This window comes from Pezoporus flaviventris, unplaced genomic scaffold (genome assembly GCF_033815535.1).
Source record: "Pezoporus flaviventris isolate CSIRO_AGI_PZ_B2104156 unplaced genomic scaffold, CSIRO_AGI_Pfla_v1 ptg000081l, whole genome shotgun sequence".
Taxonomy (NCBI): Eukaryota; Metazoa; Chordata; class Aves; order Psittaciformes; family Psittacidae; genus Pezoporus; species Pezoporus flaviventris.
The window spans coordinates 3,823,391-3,841,837 of NW_026892629.1; the positions used below are offsets into that span (position 1 = coordinate 3,823,391).

The 18,447-nt window shown below is 35.5% G+C and overlaps 1 protein-coding gene across 6 annotated transcripts in view; it reads right to left on the minus strand.

Annotated features, from left to right (window-relative positions):
* LAMA2 (laminin subunit alpha 2) overlaps positions 1-18,447 on the minus strand; it is a 368,512-nt gene that overhangs the window by 190,622 nt on the left and 159,443 nt on the right. For all 6 annotated transcript variants that reach the window (XM_061474973.1, XM_061474970.1, XM_061474968.1 and 3 more), the window contains exons 11-12: positions 14,999-15,139; positions 13,478-13,651 (exon numbers count right to left, since the gene is read on the minus strand). In XM_061474973.1, coding sequence (XP_061330957.1) covers positions 13,478-13,651; positions 14,999-15,139 — 315 coding nt within the window. The remainder of the gene's footprint in view (positions 1-13,477; positions 13,652-14,998; positions 15,140-18,447) is intronic.

Genomic DNA, 18,447 nt, shown 5'->3' on the forward strand with positions numbered 1-18,447 from the left:
GATGGTAATATATTCATTATGATGGATCTTTTCATTAATAACGTGGATTTGCATCTATGTTATCCAATATAACATCAGATGTATTCAAGCATCAATTAACATCCACTTATTTTAAAGCAGTAGTCACTATCTACCTAGAGCAAAATAAATCCTGCTTTGCAATAGAAGCTTAAATTCACCATATTCTTCAGGAAAAGAGAACACATTTCAGCAAATAACCAGTGTTTTCCATAGTTTATGGATGCTGCAGAAGTGGCAATACACACTGCAGTATTTATGAAAACTGGGCTTCCTACGCGAGAAAACAGCACACTTTAACAGGTCAGAAACTCTGAAACACCATTTTCAAAGTCTTGGTTGACTATAAACACTTTGCACTTATTTCTGCTGTGGTTTTCCTCTACACCTCTGAGCACCACAGAACAATCTCAGGTACCTAAACACAGAATCCAATAGATGGCCTTTCAGCTCTCTGAAGATTTTAGTATCTGAATATGAAACTGTGCTGTAATATAAATTTGTGCATAAAAAATGTCAGAAGGACTTTAGTAGTGCAGATCAAAATCTGTTTAGACTAATGCCCTCTCGCTAAACGTAAGAAAAATTTCATAATATCCCTAAGTAAATAACTTACTATCTTCAGCTCGAAAAACCCTGCTTATATTGAAATGGGACAAAATTCCTGTATTTGAAATAGACAGTCTTCTGCTTATGCAGAATATAGTTATAAGTTCTGCAATATTTTATGCAGAAACTGAAACAAAATTTTCACATTCTAATTGGTAATTAATAATAAAACATGCAAAATACATAAAGGAAACCTACATATCAAAACACTAAAAACACTGAGAAACTTTGGAAGAAAGCAGAAAAATACTTTTTTATAGATTTATGATACATTTTTACTTTAGCTGCATACATGGAGAAAAAAAAAGAGATTTGCTTGTTGTAAAACATTTCATAGATCTATAGAACAACCATTTTCTAAACAGAAGATGCAGCATTTAGCCATCCAAAATACTGAAAGACAAATTGAAAGCACTATCATGTAAAAATCTTGAGAGGGAAGCAAAAGCACTTTCTTTTTTGGAACATACAGTATGTAATCAGAACAAAGTTAATACTCTGTACAATGCATCTATAGATGATAGCTGAGAATTATCTTCTCAAAAGCAAGCATAGAAAACACGCCATGATACTGGAAAGAAATCAGACAGAGAAACTGCCTAGAGTAATTCTTTCAATGGCTATGAGCCAAGTATATAGACAGTAGACTGAAAGTACACTACAGTCAGTAAGAGTATTTATAAACAAATGTAACTGAAGGGGAAAGCTGCTGCTTTCATTATTTTAAGTAAAGCATGTGAACTTCAGCAATTATTTTTTTCCCAAAAAAACTGCATTACAAATTTTGAAGTATTTCTCTTATTTAATGTTACTTTTGTCTGTAATTTTCAGAAAAAAACATTAGGTTTGCAACTCTGTAAACTGTATTCACAGCTGTGTTTTGTCAAACTTTAATACAGGTCTCAGAGTTTGCAGTGAATGAACTTCTACTTAATTTGAAACTGAGACTCAGTGCAAGGACAGAAGATACTCTAAGATTTAGTTGGTGAACTCTTCTGACTCTCCCAAATCTTTCAGCTACTATTTACCTCCTTGAATATTGAAGGCAGAGGGATGCTTTGTTTCATGGAGCTCTGGTAAGACCTGGTAATGAGTCTGGTGATTTACTGATATGGACACCTACTTTATCATATTCATGGTGGGAATAAAAGATTTTCAAGTGCTGTATTTGTTCTCAAATGTTAAAACTTTTCTACTATTGCTAGGACCTTTTCAGTAATGAAAGAAGGAAACAGGAGTGACAGGTCTGCAAAGAAACACATAGCTCACAAAATTTCCAGTAATGCCAGACAGGCTCAGACATTGTCCAAAATCTGATGCAAAGTATCTCACTACAATTATTCTATAAGGAAATTTTGAAAAATGTTGGTAGAAAAAGCCAAACCTGTATTTTAATGGGAATTATCAGGTAGGTTTAATATAAAAGCTTGAGGGTTGTTTAAGAAATATTGTCTTAATTGTTTCTATATTAAGGTTCTAAGGTTTTTTAATCTCATGTAGCTAGTTTTATTCTCTTGCATCCTGTGTCATACATTAATATTTTTGTTCAACAGATGAGACAATAAAGCTATTTATATTCAAACATATATGTAGTATATATTTGATATAAAGCAAAAGACACAGGACAGTGACAAAACCAGGTTTTTGTGCATCTAACCCTAATACATCACTTATGAAAGAGAGGAATAATTTACAGGACTGCACATCTCATAAGATGAATCTCAGCAACAAAACTGTAAGAAGTTCTTTCTCAGAAGGACTTTTCATCACAGCAGATTAAACAGAATTAGCTCACAACATTTAAGTAATAAGACACAGCTGACCAAACAATGTATCTATTTATTTGGTTAGCTTTAAAGGCATTTGGTTTTACAAATCTTGGTAGGTTAAAAAATGCAGTTTCAGTCCACCAGTTTTATTAGTTTAAACTGCCTAGGTTTATTAAGCTAGGAAATCTTGTTTCCACAGCTAATGACAACAGAATACAGATCTATTTGCTTTGGGTTTAATTTACTTTTTTTTACTTTTCTGTTTGCTTGGGTTTGGTTTTTTTTTTTTGGCTTTTCTTTATCTTATTCTGTTGGTTTTGCCTTTTTTTTTTTTTTTTTTTACTTAGCAAACATTTAAAATGATTAGAAGTATGTATAGCTCTGCATCGTTGCATTTAATTTAAAATATGTAAGAAGAAAAAGTTCCTCTATAATACGACATACTTTGATCACTTGAGCTTCCGAAAAACTTCAAAGGAAATGAAATACTGTGCTCTGGTTTTCTGGAGCATGGACGATAGAATATTGAGAAAAAAAAGATGGATTACTCTTCACTGTATTTATATCCATTAATATTGCTGGAAGCATGCTACCCAGTTCACAGCAAAGTAAGCATAGAACCATATAAGCTTTATCTTACTGACTGCACAGTAAAGTGTGGACTGCAGTGAGGCATGGCTCACCAGGGCATGTTGCAGGATACTTTCTGGTATGAAGCATAAGAGAAGCATGGGTATAGAGAGGATTGCTGGGTTGACTGGCTCGTTGCATGGCTTAAAGCCTTTCATTTAAGGAGTACTCACTCCAAGCCACACTTTCAGAGAAGAATGCAGCTATCTTATGGATAACTGAGATCTGGTTTAGGAATATATAAAGACATTTATCTTATGCAATTTTATTTTAAAAATTAAGTAACAATCAGATCTTCTTTCAGGGCAGTAAACTGAAGGACTGTATCTCTGGCACTTTTAATTAATAAAATACACTTGAAATCCTTGTGGGGGACACAACAACCAAAAAAGCCCAGAAGAAAACTGACACAGAAAGTTGGTAAAACCACTGCCTTCACTATGAAAAAATTTTCCTGCCTCCAGGAAGAATTTAACTAATCAAGGAACTGGTCTAGAAGTGTCTAAGTGTTTCATGATATTTCAAAAGCTTGTAATCAAATAATAAAAAATATCGGTAATCAGAGTTCCTCAATCTTGCTTATTTTTCTGAGGAAATTACCTCTGGAAAGTAAGCTGACAGGGCTAAGAGAGCCAAACAAATAAAATAAACTCTTTAATTAAAAAAAAAGGATTCACCTGTATCATAACACAGAGTGCCTTTGGGACTGAAAAGGCCTGCAAAATGCCAATCAGAAGTTCATTCAGCCATCTCAGGAGAGAGGGGTGGTACTGCACATATTGTGAGAAATATTAGGTACTTCTAGCTAAATATGGAACAACGTTCAGGCCGACCTATTTAAAAAAAAAAAAAGGAGCAAACAACACCACAAAACAACATCACCAAAATTAAGTGCAAATATATTCATTTGGGTAAAACAATCATCTGTGTCTACTCATGCATGCTATCTGCTCTCATTGTTGTCAATCTGAAGTTGATAGGTAATGGCCCTATGATTCAGGGAAACTGCTGAAGTGTGCACTCAGACTTCAGTTTGAGAGATGGGTTTATTTATCATCACAATAAGCTATTACCATTGATGGGTCACAACTCATTGAAGAGACAGTCAGTCTAATTGGCTCAATTCACTTAGCTCAGGATGTGCCTCAAGGAGACAAGCAGTGCTTTGCAGGTAATATTCAATTACCCAACAAACCACTTGTTTAATAATTCATCACAATTCAGACTGGGGTTCTAGCACATTAATAGCCCTTCAATATGCCAAGCGTCTGGTCTTAACCCCTTTGTCTCAGGTCTGGGAAGGCAAAGGCAAATAAATTCTGTAGTTAGGGTAACCCTTCTAGAAATCTACTGAATATTTAAAATTTCCACTGAAGTTTGCTTTCTAAAGAAATTAGCTGTAGTTAGCTAGAGGATCTCTCTGGAAAATAGCCTTTTCCTCATCATTCTTTCCTGCTAAAGATCATCTTCCAGTCTGTAAACTTAATAGGAATGTAAAGTAATGGAGCTCATTTTGCCCTCTAGAGATTTAATGAAGCAGTATGGGTCCATTCAGAAATCTTTAGCAAACAGATAATGATAAGGTAGATGAGACAGAAGGAATAGTGAATATGCAACACAGGACCTATGGGATTTAAAGGATACTTCATATGCTGTTCAGATGTTAAACCAAAGCAATGACCCACAATATTAAAATATTTAGAATAATGACTCTATGAAAAGACATGTTAGAACTAAAGCAGTAATTCAAGCTTCTGATCTCTATTGTGCTACTTTCTTGTCATTTCTAGTTACCACTTAATTGTTCGATTATTTGTCAGTATATTGCAGCCATACTAAAAACTTCCTTTGCAACTGCTGCATTGTCAAAGGCTTCAAGTTTCTATTTCTACCATCACTTTCAATGGTGGTGTGATGGGTTGACCTTGGCCAGCAGCCAAACACCCACCTTTCACACACTCTTTTCTCCCACAGGATGGGGAAAAAATAGAAGGAAAGTGAAAAGAGTTACAGATCAGGGGGAAGGGTTAGAGAGAAAGCCTTGGCACTGTGCAAGCTCTGTTCAGCAAGGGACAAAATACTGGCGTACCAACACAGGTTTAGAAACAAATACAACACACAGCACCATACACACCAATATGATGGTTAAATCCAGCCCAGCCACACCCAATGTAGATGTTAAAATATTACATCCATATCAGACTATCTGATGGACTGCCTTTATTTGTCGTTTTCTTATTAAACTAAAATACACAAAAGTGATAATTTTTTGTATTTACTTTCTGGATGACTGACTGGAAATTTAGTAAGTATGGAATAACACCCCCTCAAAATTACAGTTTGCAAGGCACTCACACCATAATTGCTGTACCACTTACCAATGACTTATGAAAAAGTCAAGAATATACAGAATTTACAAAATTACTCAATTTTTATTATGCTTAGCTGTGAAACTGGTTACTTCCCTCCATTAGTGAACACCAAAATAAAATAAAATTTTAAAAAACAACGTAACATAACACAACATAAAAGCAGCTTTTTGTATACACTTTGAGTGTCAGGTCTTTCACCAACAGACTGCTCTCCTTTCCTCTATATTATAGTTAATAATGGTGTTTTTTTGTTAAAAATGAGTGACTCCTGCCAATATTTTGTTTTACAAATATTCAACCTTTTTGTTAATGATAACTGATGTAAAATGCCATTAATAAAGTCAGTTGGATTAGGCATCTCAGATCTATGAACTGATTAAAAATTAACATGACACCTATACAATGTCACAAAAATATGTGTCACACAAATTCACACGCATATACCTCTTCATTGCATCTGTACACCGGTGACTAGCACTTGGATCGGGCATCTGTGCTACACTGGTTTAGTCTCAAAAATTTTTGATGACACAACGTAAAGTTAGTCCATAAAGTTTAGGCACCAAAACTTAGGTTCTGAAGACAGATGAGAAGAAAAGTAATGCTATTTCCTATATGCAAAATGGAAATAATGGAATTTATCCATCTTGTAGACAAGCTGAGATTGTCAGGTGCTACTAAGCATGATAGACTTCAAAAACAACATAGCACAGATTGAAAGTACTACAAATAGTTTGCAGAAAAAGCTGGTTCCCATGTCCCATTCTGAAATTCTCATTATTTTGCCCATCTGCATACTGCCTTTCTGATACAGAAAGCTAAGGCTGAACACCACAAAATTACAAAACTAAAGCCCAAAGGCATCATGCAGTTTTACTAATGAGTTATAAACTAAAAAATTTCTATTTCATTCTACTTCAAGTTGTTATAATTAATTTAAATTTAGAGTAAATTGCGTGGGGGGGGGTGTCGGGGAGCAGGTAAATCAAAGAGAAACAGCAAGTCAATTACTCATAAAGGGAAATCTAGAAACCGAGCATTACCTCCTTGGGACTCTCACATTTCGCAAATGACCTTTCAGTAGCTCTTACTTATACCTTTTTGGTGATGGGCATATATTCCTTCATCACACTCCTCTGTAACCCAGTATCAACTAGATGTCTGGACTATAAATTCTGTCTGAATAATAAAAGTGCATAAATTGAGCAAAACTCCATTAAACCCTTTACTTCCGGGTAACCTGTGATCATCAAGGAACTCCAAATACAATTTTCAAAGCAAATGCTTATTTGCTGAAGATGTACTTACCATGCAAAAGCATACAAGAGGAACAAAACCCCTATGTATCCTCCCTTTCATAAGCTACAGTTTTCCTCTGCAGTCTTAATTAACTACTGTTCAATTTAACTATCTCTATCTTAGGAATCACCATCACAATGCTTCTTTGCATGTTGATCAGCCCTCAGTACAAATCACCAGATATATTAATTCTTTCCAAGTCAATGATTTTTTCTTTCCTTTTTCTTCTGCTTTGTGGATCCTTCAGTATTTTAGTATTTGGGATTAGAGATAAGAAGAGTAAATTTTTTCAATCCGGCAAGCATATTACCCAATTTGCTTTCTTCTTCATTATTTCCTAACACCCCTCAGTATTCTCTCCCCAGTATTCATATTCCTTCTTTTGCAAAACTACTCCATTTCTTGCTTGTTTTTCCTCCATTTCTCAACTGCCACTACTGATTAAAACCTTTGCCTTCAAGGCAGACTTGGGTAGGCAGGTAAAGCAAAGGACACTTGAGATTTATGAAATAATTTCACCAACAATAAATTTCCTCTTTTCTCTATGGTAGTATAAGATGATTTTAGCACAAAGAAATTAAATGCATCATGGGAAACATGAAATACTGCAGTCAGTGGACTCAGCTAGCCAGGTTCTAAGCCCTGCTTCAACTCATTTCCAAGGCACAGAGGCCACAACAGTCTACTGGTCATCCTTAGTTTTCCTTGCAATCACAATAATGGCTGAACTTGAACTCCCAGCAGGCTATCCAAACTTTATTTAAAGCTTTAATGAGGAACAAAGTGTGCAAAATTCACTTATGTCTTGGTGGTTCTTGACAGTCATGGGTATCTGAACTCCCAATAGGACAGTCCTGATACTTTTTCAATTTGTGCTGGGGATCAAGAAAAATTTGGCTAATCACAGCTGTGAAAAAAATGCAGAGACATCACCTGCCCTCTCCCCAGTCTCATTTCATGGTGCCACACTGTGAGAATATTTCAGCAAAGATCTAAGTTCTTTACTGTGAGGGTGGTGAGGCACTGGAACAGGCTGCCCAAAGCAGTGGTAAATGCTCCATCTCTGTCAGTGTTTAAGGCCAGGTTGGACAGAGTCTTGGCCACAAGGTCTAGTGTGAGGTGTCCCTGCCCATGACAGGTGTGTTGGAACTGATCTTAAGGTCATTTCCAACCCTGACCATTGCATGATTTTATGAAAGATAAGGAATCTAAACCCAATCATGTAATACAAATTAAGTAAACTTAAAGGAAGGATCAGTCAGCTGTGGTTCGGATCTTTAAAATGTTTTGTTCATCACTTGTATTCCTGCTGTCTGTCTCATCCTAAATTTGCCTATTACATCATTTTTTAGGGGCAATAGTGAAGTAAGTGCTAATAAAATAAACAGCACGTTTGGTTGAAGACATCTTCACACTTTAGACAGAGTCTGCTTACAATAGTGACTTATTACAGTCAAGGTAATTTAGAGTGTAATTTAAAATAAAAATATTATTTACATTGTTTTAAGGTTTACTTGTTAGAAAATAAAAGCATATCAATAAACGAAAACAGCTTTTTATCAGACGAATCCATTCAAACATTAAAGACAAAAGATACTGAAGTAGCTGCCCTTACGAAGATATATTTCTTTAGGTTCAAATTAATCATTTTAATTTTCTGCCATGTGTTGGCTGTTGACACTAATTAAAAAATGTGATAGCTGTAGCAACTCTGAGTAACTTCAGGGGCATTACTCTGAATGGAGATTTCTTGCATATTATGTGCTGCAGATGCCTATTACTGTTTCTTTTACAAATATGGATAACGTACATATAACTTCACTATTTCATCCCACTCAAACTTACAGAACATTAAGAATCAATAAATGTCCATACAGAATTGTTTTTTATATGCTATGCCTTATACTTGAGGATCATATTCCCTACTCCACCCCTAATTCACTTTTGCAAGCTTGGAGATGTTATTCATTACACATTCAGATCTGCGGCTGGAACTCATTTCTGTGCAGAGGGTACAAAAAAGACAAATTCATCATCAAGTACCGGACCTAACATCACTGCCTCAACATCTACTTTAAGCACTGCCATTATGTTACTTAATGGTGGCCTGCTTAGACTTGGACAATCGTCTGCACTAGGTAACCAAATCTTCTATACGAGGGCTTAAACTGTTCATATGATCAAGTGGAAGAAAGACTTGTCTTCTAAAGGTGCAGAAAGGGAGATCACATAATCCTACTTAAGTTTCACTACTTAGCTTCCCTGACAATAAAAGCAATACAGACACATGCTCAAAAAAATCAGTCTGCTGGCTAAACTTAAGACACACCTGAATGTTGGAATTACATAGGCTAGGTCACTCACTGCTCTTTATGAGGCCATTGAATTTCAAAACAAACGGGTGATATAAAAATGTAGCTTCCAAACACAATTTAATTTTCATCTCACCCATTTATACCAAAAGGTGTTAAGTTGGATTTTCTCCCTTTTGTTCATCACTTGTATTCCTGCTGTCTGTCTCATCCTAAATTTGCCTATTACAGCCAGTAAAAGCAAGAAAGAGAATTGTGGATCTATCTAACTCTATCATATCCTATGAATAAGAAAGTCTTGAGTTCTGAAAACGTGACAATACTAGATGAAGCTTTTTGGATTTAGATGCATTAATAATTTAGGACAGTTGCTCATGGCATTTCTGTTCCAGCTGATTACTGTATTATTTATGCTTCTTTATGTTTTGGGTTTCAACTCCCTCCCTCCCCCTGGGAGCTGTAGACTGCAATTTGCTTTGCATTATTCTGCCTTTTGCATCAGAATTGCCTAAGAAATGAAAACAAATGGAAGCAAATAAATATAAAAGCCACAAGGACCTAGCTTATGATTATTTTATAATTCAATATTTAATCCTATGAGGTATTCTGGGCAGTCTGCAATAGATAATATGTCACAAAACAAACCTCTCACTCTGTTCCAATCTTTAGCTTTCCACAGTAGAGTACTTTTAAAGACTTGATAGATCTTTAAAGTTTGTACATATTGACTACAAGCTCATTACAGTGTCTTCATTTCTGGAGTCAAAGAAATATTGACTTCTGTAAGGCAGCAAACAGTTTACACAGCTAATTATAAAAGAACAGGCAAAATAAATGAAGTGACAGTGTTAAGTCAGACAAGTTTACTTCCTCTTCTACATGCACAGACTCTGCACAAAACTTTCAGCTGTTGTCTGTTTTTACTAGAGATCAGAGAAAGAACAATGTATCCACCATATGGCCACTTAAGTCTACCGAGTTGACAAACATCATGTGCTAGAATGTTTCGAAGAGATAACAAACCCTTTTATCCTGGCATCTTCTACTTTAATTTTCAACATACCCTGCATGAAAGACCAAATCACATTAACTTTACTTACACTGAATGGGATCATGCTGTATAAATAGTTCAAATGACTCCTGTAAAATATCTGGTGCAAGAAACTTCTCAGTCTGAGTAAAATTTGTCAGTACGCAGAGTGTTTTGGAGCCGAACGGTTTTAGGGCTTCTATCATGTTGTTTGCAGTCTGAGTAATGGCAGCACTAACACTTGCTCAAAACCCACACAGAGGGGTTAGAGCAAATGTATTATCTATTTTCTGTATGACTCCTGGGTGTTGAGACTTACTTAATAACGTTCAGAGACCTGGATTCTATGATGGCCTCCACCTAAATGCTGAACTAACTTGTGAATGCTGACCAAGGGCAGTGCCCTAACCATCTGAAAGATGCATGGTGTATCTCAGCCTTCATGGTTACAGCTGGTCCTTAGCAGGGAAAGGAACAAAAATATTGCAGCAGCAGAGAGAATTTCTGTGACCAAAGGTGGATGTTTCTACATGGAATCTCAAGGGCCTCAGTTGCCCCTCACGTATGTGTGTGATGGGGGAGAAAGGCTTGATTTAGATGTGCTCTATATAATGCTTTCTTTTAGCTAATACCTTCTACTTGGAATACAAATTATCAAATTGCTTTTTGCTGAGATGTCAAAGGAAAGAAAAGAGGCAGAGTACATGCATAATTCCAGCTTCTGTAACACTGTGGACACCTAACCCTCTCACACTAACTTTAAGTAAGTTTCACATCATCCTGCTGAGTTTGGTATCTAATTTTTAATTAATTTTATACTTTCATTTCAGTGCTGTAATCAATCATTACCAGAATGTAACTCATAACACTTTCAGACAAGTTTATAAAATGTTATAGCATGGTCTCAAATTTAAAATAAACTTAAAAATGCATTGCCAAAACAATTTAAGAAACTGTTAACGAAAACCAAATGGGGCTTTCAAACACCTGAAATGTAATCAGAGTTGACAGAATAAGACAATTTTTCAGTAATTAGAAACTCTAACAAACCGCAAGTCCTCATGATTGCTGCAAACATTAGTTCAGGAGGCTATGATAAGGTAGGCAGCAAAGAAGATAAACTGTTTTACAATACCTACTAAAATCTTAATACAGTCATTTTAAATCTGTTCTTCCAAATTATCTGCTAGATATTAATTTCTAGAAATTAATTTCCTCCAGATTACTTCCAAGCATATTCTGCATCAGAAACAGTGTTCAATTTTCCACTTCAAACGCATATTACATAGACAAACAGGTGAAATATCTGGATTTAAAAAAAAAATAATAATTCTGAGTTTGTACAACAAAGTTTAAGTTTTGGTAGCAGCATATACATTTATAACACTATAAGGAGGTGGTCATGCTAAAGTAATTTGCCCATGTTCTTGTCCCACTGTGACAAACAATAATCCTGGATCATCTATAGCCTCTTGTTAGGTATAATGTGTCTGTAAGGACACAGTCAGAGATGAATATCACATAGGCTAGTGCCACCCAGATTTAGGCAAGAAAGAAAAAGCTGAAGGCTGCATACTCAGAAGCATCCTATTTATGCTTTTCTCATCCAAAAGAACATTTGGAGATGGACGTAAAACAAGTAGATGGCACACATACTGCAATCAACATTGTGGAAGCATATGCACAACATGCCAACTTTGTATTAAAAGAATTATTTTAAATAAGCCTTTTGAGCTATATTTGAAAACTAGGAAATGCAGGATGGTTACTACTTTTTGTTATTCAATTTAAGAGCAATAATTTTAACAGTAAAAAGGAAGGGTAGTTTTCTGTGACATGAGATTTATAAATTGCAATAGAAGTGTATATCTTGGTATAAAATTCCTAAATTGTTCTCTACAATTCCTAAGACACGAATTGTTAAAGAAGCTTGCCTGCTCTGAGATACCAATTATTCTACTGTAACACAGCTAGCAATCACTCTCAAGATAGGATGGTTTTATGTAGTTTCAGCTATTTGGTTTTATCAATTTTCAGCCATTTAGAGAAATGTTTTATTGAGTTTACAAATAAGGACTCTCAATATTCTATTTCTATTTCCCTTTCCATAGCATAAATCATATGGCCTAAGCATGTCATTATGACTATAGTCTACGTAACGCAACATGACAGTTAAGATGTACTGTGGTAATTTGTGAGTGCTTTCAGTATTACTGTAGTATCAAAAATTTATATGGTTCACTTATTAAGGCAAATTGCTTCATTCATACAGAGATATCTGACAGTAACCACAAAGGGCCTCCAAACTTTACTGAAAAAATATCTTCCATGTTCAAATCATTTTTGCACATTCTTACCATAATTTTGCTCACTGAATAGAAGGAGAAAGAAATTCTGCCTGGAAAAGTATCAGTTCGTATCTCATGGTAAGTTCAACAGACATGGAAGATTACAGAAGAAATTCTCCCTTGCCCACTAAATGAGCCTGACAATTTATGGCCATGAACAGGATGACCAGTTCTTTGGAATGATGCTATTTAGTTTCAACATGATCACTTACCTTCTGTCATGTTGATTTTCAGCCAACAGGAAGAAAAAAAATAGGAGGTTGACTAGTTTGAAGGGACTACAGAGGAAAATGTGCTCAAGTGCATTAGCGTTAGCATTTCTGATGAGTTTTATCATAAATGGGGTTATGCTAAATGGAAGGCTGTTTAGCTTTCCTCATGTTTAGAGCTCATTCGGTCCTTGATTCTACTGTCTCAAAAAAAATAAGACTTTCATGAAGGTATCCTGTACGATAGCAGAAAGTCTAATGGTGAGAAGCCCAACAGTCAGATGACTAAAGCATCTAAGATTTTAGAAAGCAAATATTTGGAGTTAACCTGCAGGGCATGAATATGTGTGTACATGCATGGACACATGCAGACTTGGATAAATACATGCATTAGAACTGGCACAGGGCTCACAACAGCAATTTTCTGAGTTCTAGGGCAGGGAGCTTCCAACACACAAGTTTCTTGCCAAATACTAAAGTTTTGTAACACGCCCCCACAACATCTGACACACAATTCTCTGAAAAGCAAACGAGGGAACTGTTTTTCACAACTGAGGACAAGGTGGGTAGAGAACAGGACAAGCTGAATGACACACCAGCTAATTCATTCAAAAAATAATGCTGTGAACTATACAGATTTCTCCAATACTTGACAGGAGAAACCTGAAGAACACTCAAGGTCAAAGACTCTTGGTTAATTTTCTCTGCTTAACATTTTGCCTCACAAGGATGCTCCATAAGCACAATTCCTTTCTGCTTGCAATTTTGCTGGTCAAATAGCTATCCAATTTAATCTTCCCTCAGTTTCACCCCACTTCAAAGCCTTACTTCTTTTCACAAGAAATCAAATTAGCATTTAGGCAAGTACCATCTGCACTTACTTTGTTGCCCAAGTAAGAACTGGGTGCACTCCAATAATAAGTCTGTGGCAGTACTTTTCGAGCAGCCACATTGCTAATGCTATACTGCTGATGCCCATCAAATCTCTTTTGCTTGGGGGTAACTCGGATGAGACCTGGTAAGTCAGTCAGATACCAGCCATTCATGTCTTCTGTCTAAAATGACAGAAAAATAAGACAAAACAAAACACATCACAGTGAGAACCAGGACACCAGGACATCTCTCATTTCAATATTAGAGCCTCTCATTCCTCCATTTCTAAAAAACTGATTGTATGATTAATAGCGGTTTAGGAACAAAGGAAACAACAAAGAAACAAAAATTTCTCCTGTTGTACATGTCTGGGAGTTATAACTTCTGAGGAGTTTGAAGTAACTGCAAGTATTTGCTTTTTCTGCCTCATATGGTCCAGAACAAGGAGAAATTCTGTTGTACAAATATATGAATAAAAATATCTCCAAATACTATACAAGTTTCAATAAATGATATCAGTCACAGAGGGTACAGAAGATGAGCTGACAAACGGATATACAATTTCTGATTGAGGTAGACAGCATGATTTATAATAACTTCTAGTTCTAAACTTTACAACTTAAAAATTCAAATACACTTATTTTAGAAAGCCACAGCAAAGCTGGAAAGCACCAGAACTTGTATTTCTGAAATCCCATCATAAATGAATCATCAGAGAAGAGCACATTGTTCATACAAAGCTTCTGGCGCCTGGATACAAGCAGAACAATAAATCAGTTCAGCCATGGGATGAAAGATTTTCCAGATGCTGGCATGTAAATGAGCACATTAGGCATATATGATTTTACTCACAGAATTCCAGCATACCAATACAGCTGAAACCAGGAGCTAATAGACCTGGAACGCATTTTCCAAACTCACTGTACAGACATGAATACGTAGTATACACCAATTACAGCGGATTCAGTGTCTTGAGTTTTGTGAACTAATTTAAAGTATATTTGTAGGTTAATGATATTTTTTTTTCTACAACACAAACAAAACCAGTAGGTTTATCTCTGATATCCTTCCCTGGGAATGCAGTATGCAAAAGAAAATCACTCAAAATGCCTCCTGCAAGGCAACCCTTTTTCTTACATAAGGTGTGTGTTGTACATTTAATGTTTAAAAATTCTTAATTATTTCAGGTCTAGAAATTTAATAATAACCTGTAAAAAAAGTTGCCCTACAGACATGTTGCATTTAACTCAGGACTGATTACGTAAGCACAATCCAGGACTGTGTTTATGCAGATGGCTTCATTTTTACAGCTTTTGCATTTTTCATTAATTTAACTGCACTTTTTCAGAACTTTCTTACAATTAAGAGAAACAAAGGTTATAAACATTTTCATCTGGATAAATTAAAAATATATGTGGCATAAAAGTGCATGCATGATTTTATAAGATGAACACCCTGACAATGGACAGTGACAACACACAAAACCACAAATTCAGTGACATGTACTGATAGGGTGTGAGTTTTCTTACACTTCCATAGGTGAGGTGAGAGTGTGTGCAGATGTTTGTTTTCCCAGAGCAGAAACACTCCTCACAGCCTTTGGGATTATTTTGTTGCAGGTTGAAGAAACCTGGTTTGCAACGATCACAGTTTTCTCCTTCAACATGTTCCTGGAAATGCAGATTACAATATCACTTCAGTTGTCATAGATTAGAACTTGAGATCGCCAGCTTTATACCTTGCAGGAGAGTACACATTCAGGATTACAAAGACATTTATAGGAAAGACTATTCTTATTTTTTAATATTAGGAGCAAATCCTCTACACAATAAAAGTTACCATGGCTGCGTATAAATAACAGGACACAGCATTTGGACATTATAAGAGTCTTAATTTTTCCTCTACACAAATGCACATACTTAATTTCAGGGAAAATCTATTTCCTTTACACTTAAAAGTCTCAGAGAGGAATGAAGTATGGGACACAATGTTACAGCTTCAAAAACTACAGTTTGTAGGTGTGGCTGATAAAATCTGGCATGACCAATTGGTGTCAACTACAGGTGCATAGTAGTAGTTGCAGTAATCATTCAGTATTGAAGTTTTCCAGTGGCCTATCATTAATAGCTGAATTCAGACTAAATCCAAGTGGTAAAAATGATGCATTTTGTCTTTCCATGGCCACACATGTTTACCAGTCACACAGCCAAGCCTGCAAACTCTTCCCCTGGAGGAATCCAGTAACTGAACATACACGAAGAATTCTAAACTTAGCATTTGGTAATTACACTTTTCAGAGAAAGCTTAGGCTGTGCATTAAGTCCTACTACCTTACATAATAAATTAGTTTGTCTTACATGCAAAGATAAAGGTAGATTTTCTAAAAAAGCATGTTGCAAAAGGGTCATGCTATGGTACTGGCTTAGTAACTCAGTATTTTTCCCTCAAGATAGCCCAGAAAATTCTTTCCCTTTCCAAAGTGTTACATACAGTCTCTTTAATCCTGGAGACAGTGTTTTATGGTATGTGCACAGGACCAAATTGCTGGCTGCACATCAGCAGAGAATGAACACATTATAAAAATCCTGCCCATGCTGTGTAGTCTATGATTGCTTGAAATATGCAGCTCTGAAGTAGTGTTCACCAAAAGCTATTTGGTAGCCTCCTGGTTAAGATCTAACAAAGATCGAAAAAGCAGAGCAAAACATCTAAAATCATGGGGAAAAAGGATAGCACACACAGATCAAGAGAAAACAGAGACAGTGAGGGGGGAGAGGTAAGGGCAGGTAAAGAAGCAAACGAAAATGTAAATAGGTTTTCACCACTGATTATACAGTAACAAGACATGTAGCAAAATATCTTTTCTGTCTCTATTGCTGCGCTGTATTTATGCATGCCTTCAACAACATCATGTAAAATCTGCTCAATAAATCAAAAATCTCTTTAATACAACTCAAGGCTATCAGTCAATTACTTTAAACTTCAAGATCTCATTAATTTCAATAATGGTATTTCTAATTTTTCCCAGCAATCTCAGGATTAATCAATGCATATTATTACCACAGATATGCTGAAATAACCCATCTACCTCTGCATTATACGAAAAATAATGTGGGTAATATTTGGGAACTCACAGGCACATAAATGCTCTCATGCCCAATTCTAGAAACCAGAATTATGTACACTGGTCACAAAAGTGTGATATTATGGTCACAAAAGTTTCAGACCTTGCTGATGTGCTTATTAGAGTATGCGGTGAGGGAAGGGGGGTAATAAAAAAAGACAGCTGCAAAGCAAAACCATGTGTTTAAATGAAAAGTTGCCCTACTCTGCAATCACAAGTATGTCATCAGTGAGTAACAACTGTACAATTCTGTTCAGTAGGCAGCAAATTCAGTGAATAACTCCAAGTTGGAAAGGAGATCAGACCATTCTTTCAGCCAATGAAGCAATCTTTCTATAGCCTCATTTATTTATGAATACTGTGTTCAGTTTTAAATTATGCAAAGATAAGACTTTGACAATATACCTTCAGAAAGCTCTCTGAGATAATTAGTGGAAAAAAACTGATACTTGTTCACCTTTCTGTACTTTAGTTTACTCTGGTTAATGGGGTAAAGATAACAATCTCATGCTTACTTTGTTGCAGTTTGCTGCTTACAGTTAGAACTGCTTTTCAGCAGTCAATTTCCATTACAAGAAAACTAGCTTTAGTAATTTTAGAGCTCATCATATGTAATTGAAAGATGTGATTTAAAGAAAGGAAGCATTTTTTTCTAAGACCTGTTATTAACCAGACATCCTACTTTATTCTTCATATGGAGCATAACTAATCTGATGATTTCAGTGTCCCTTTGACCACAATCTGCTTTGATTTGAATTTGAAAATAGCTAGTGAAAATAAATGTGTATGTATGTATCTCAGCTATCTGAAAAGGGTATAATTTTTTTTCCCACAAGCACTTAAAAAGGAATTAGGGTAGCAGAAAGGTGTATACAAGTGTGCGACATAAGGCGTATACAGTGAGAACTCTGTGGGATAGGAACAATTATCTCTATTCCGTGTTTGTTCATTTTGATCTGATTGTGCTAACCGGCCAGTCTGGCACTATACAAATAATGTCATAATAATAGGAATCATGAAGCAGTAGTTATTTTCTATTTATATTTAGATTTTTATATTTATTTATAATTACATATAATTTTATATATATGTAACACCTTCATTAAAGCTCCCTTTTAAGTCAGGTTATAGAAAAAGCACCTCTTTTCTGATCTTCTAGATCTGATAGCTTAGGAATTTGAACTGTGATATGGATAGATTTTATTTCTGACGGAGAGCATGTGACTGTTATATAAAGTGAGCATAAGGTTAATTCTCTGAGTAGATTTCAGTGCTATTCAGCTGTCACACCAGAGCTTTATGTATGTATGCAGCATGAGCTGATAGACTGAAGTATTTTTTGTATGTTCTTGTATTTAAGCATGTAATGTAAGTCTTTTTAAATTCACATTTGTGACTAATTTTGTCAGTTAAATGCTGGAAGGAAACTCCCACAAGTACATCACAAAAAAACTGACCCACAATACTGTAAGTTGTCCTTTGGGAATATTCACGGTCACTCACTAAACCATGGCACTATCATTTCTAAAGCATTTCTGGTAACTAGGTATTTCATTAAGAGGTGGATGCATGTGCTTTTAAAAGTCTTTTATTCCAATATCATATCAATATATAATTTGGTGGAGGTACATGAAGGCACACAGAGAAAATAATTCTTAAATTTTCTTCCTAGAAATTAGGACATTCATCCTACAGAAAAGAATGATTTATTTTTTTTTCTATGTTACTGATTTCTAAACAACCATCTCAAGGCAGGAAAGAATGCTCTCAGTTTGGAACTTACCAAGAAAAACAAATTATATCCCTAATGACAACTCCTAAAAGGCAGACTTCTCTTTTTTTTTGTTTTTAAAA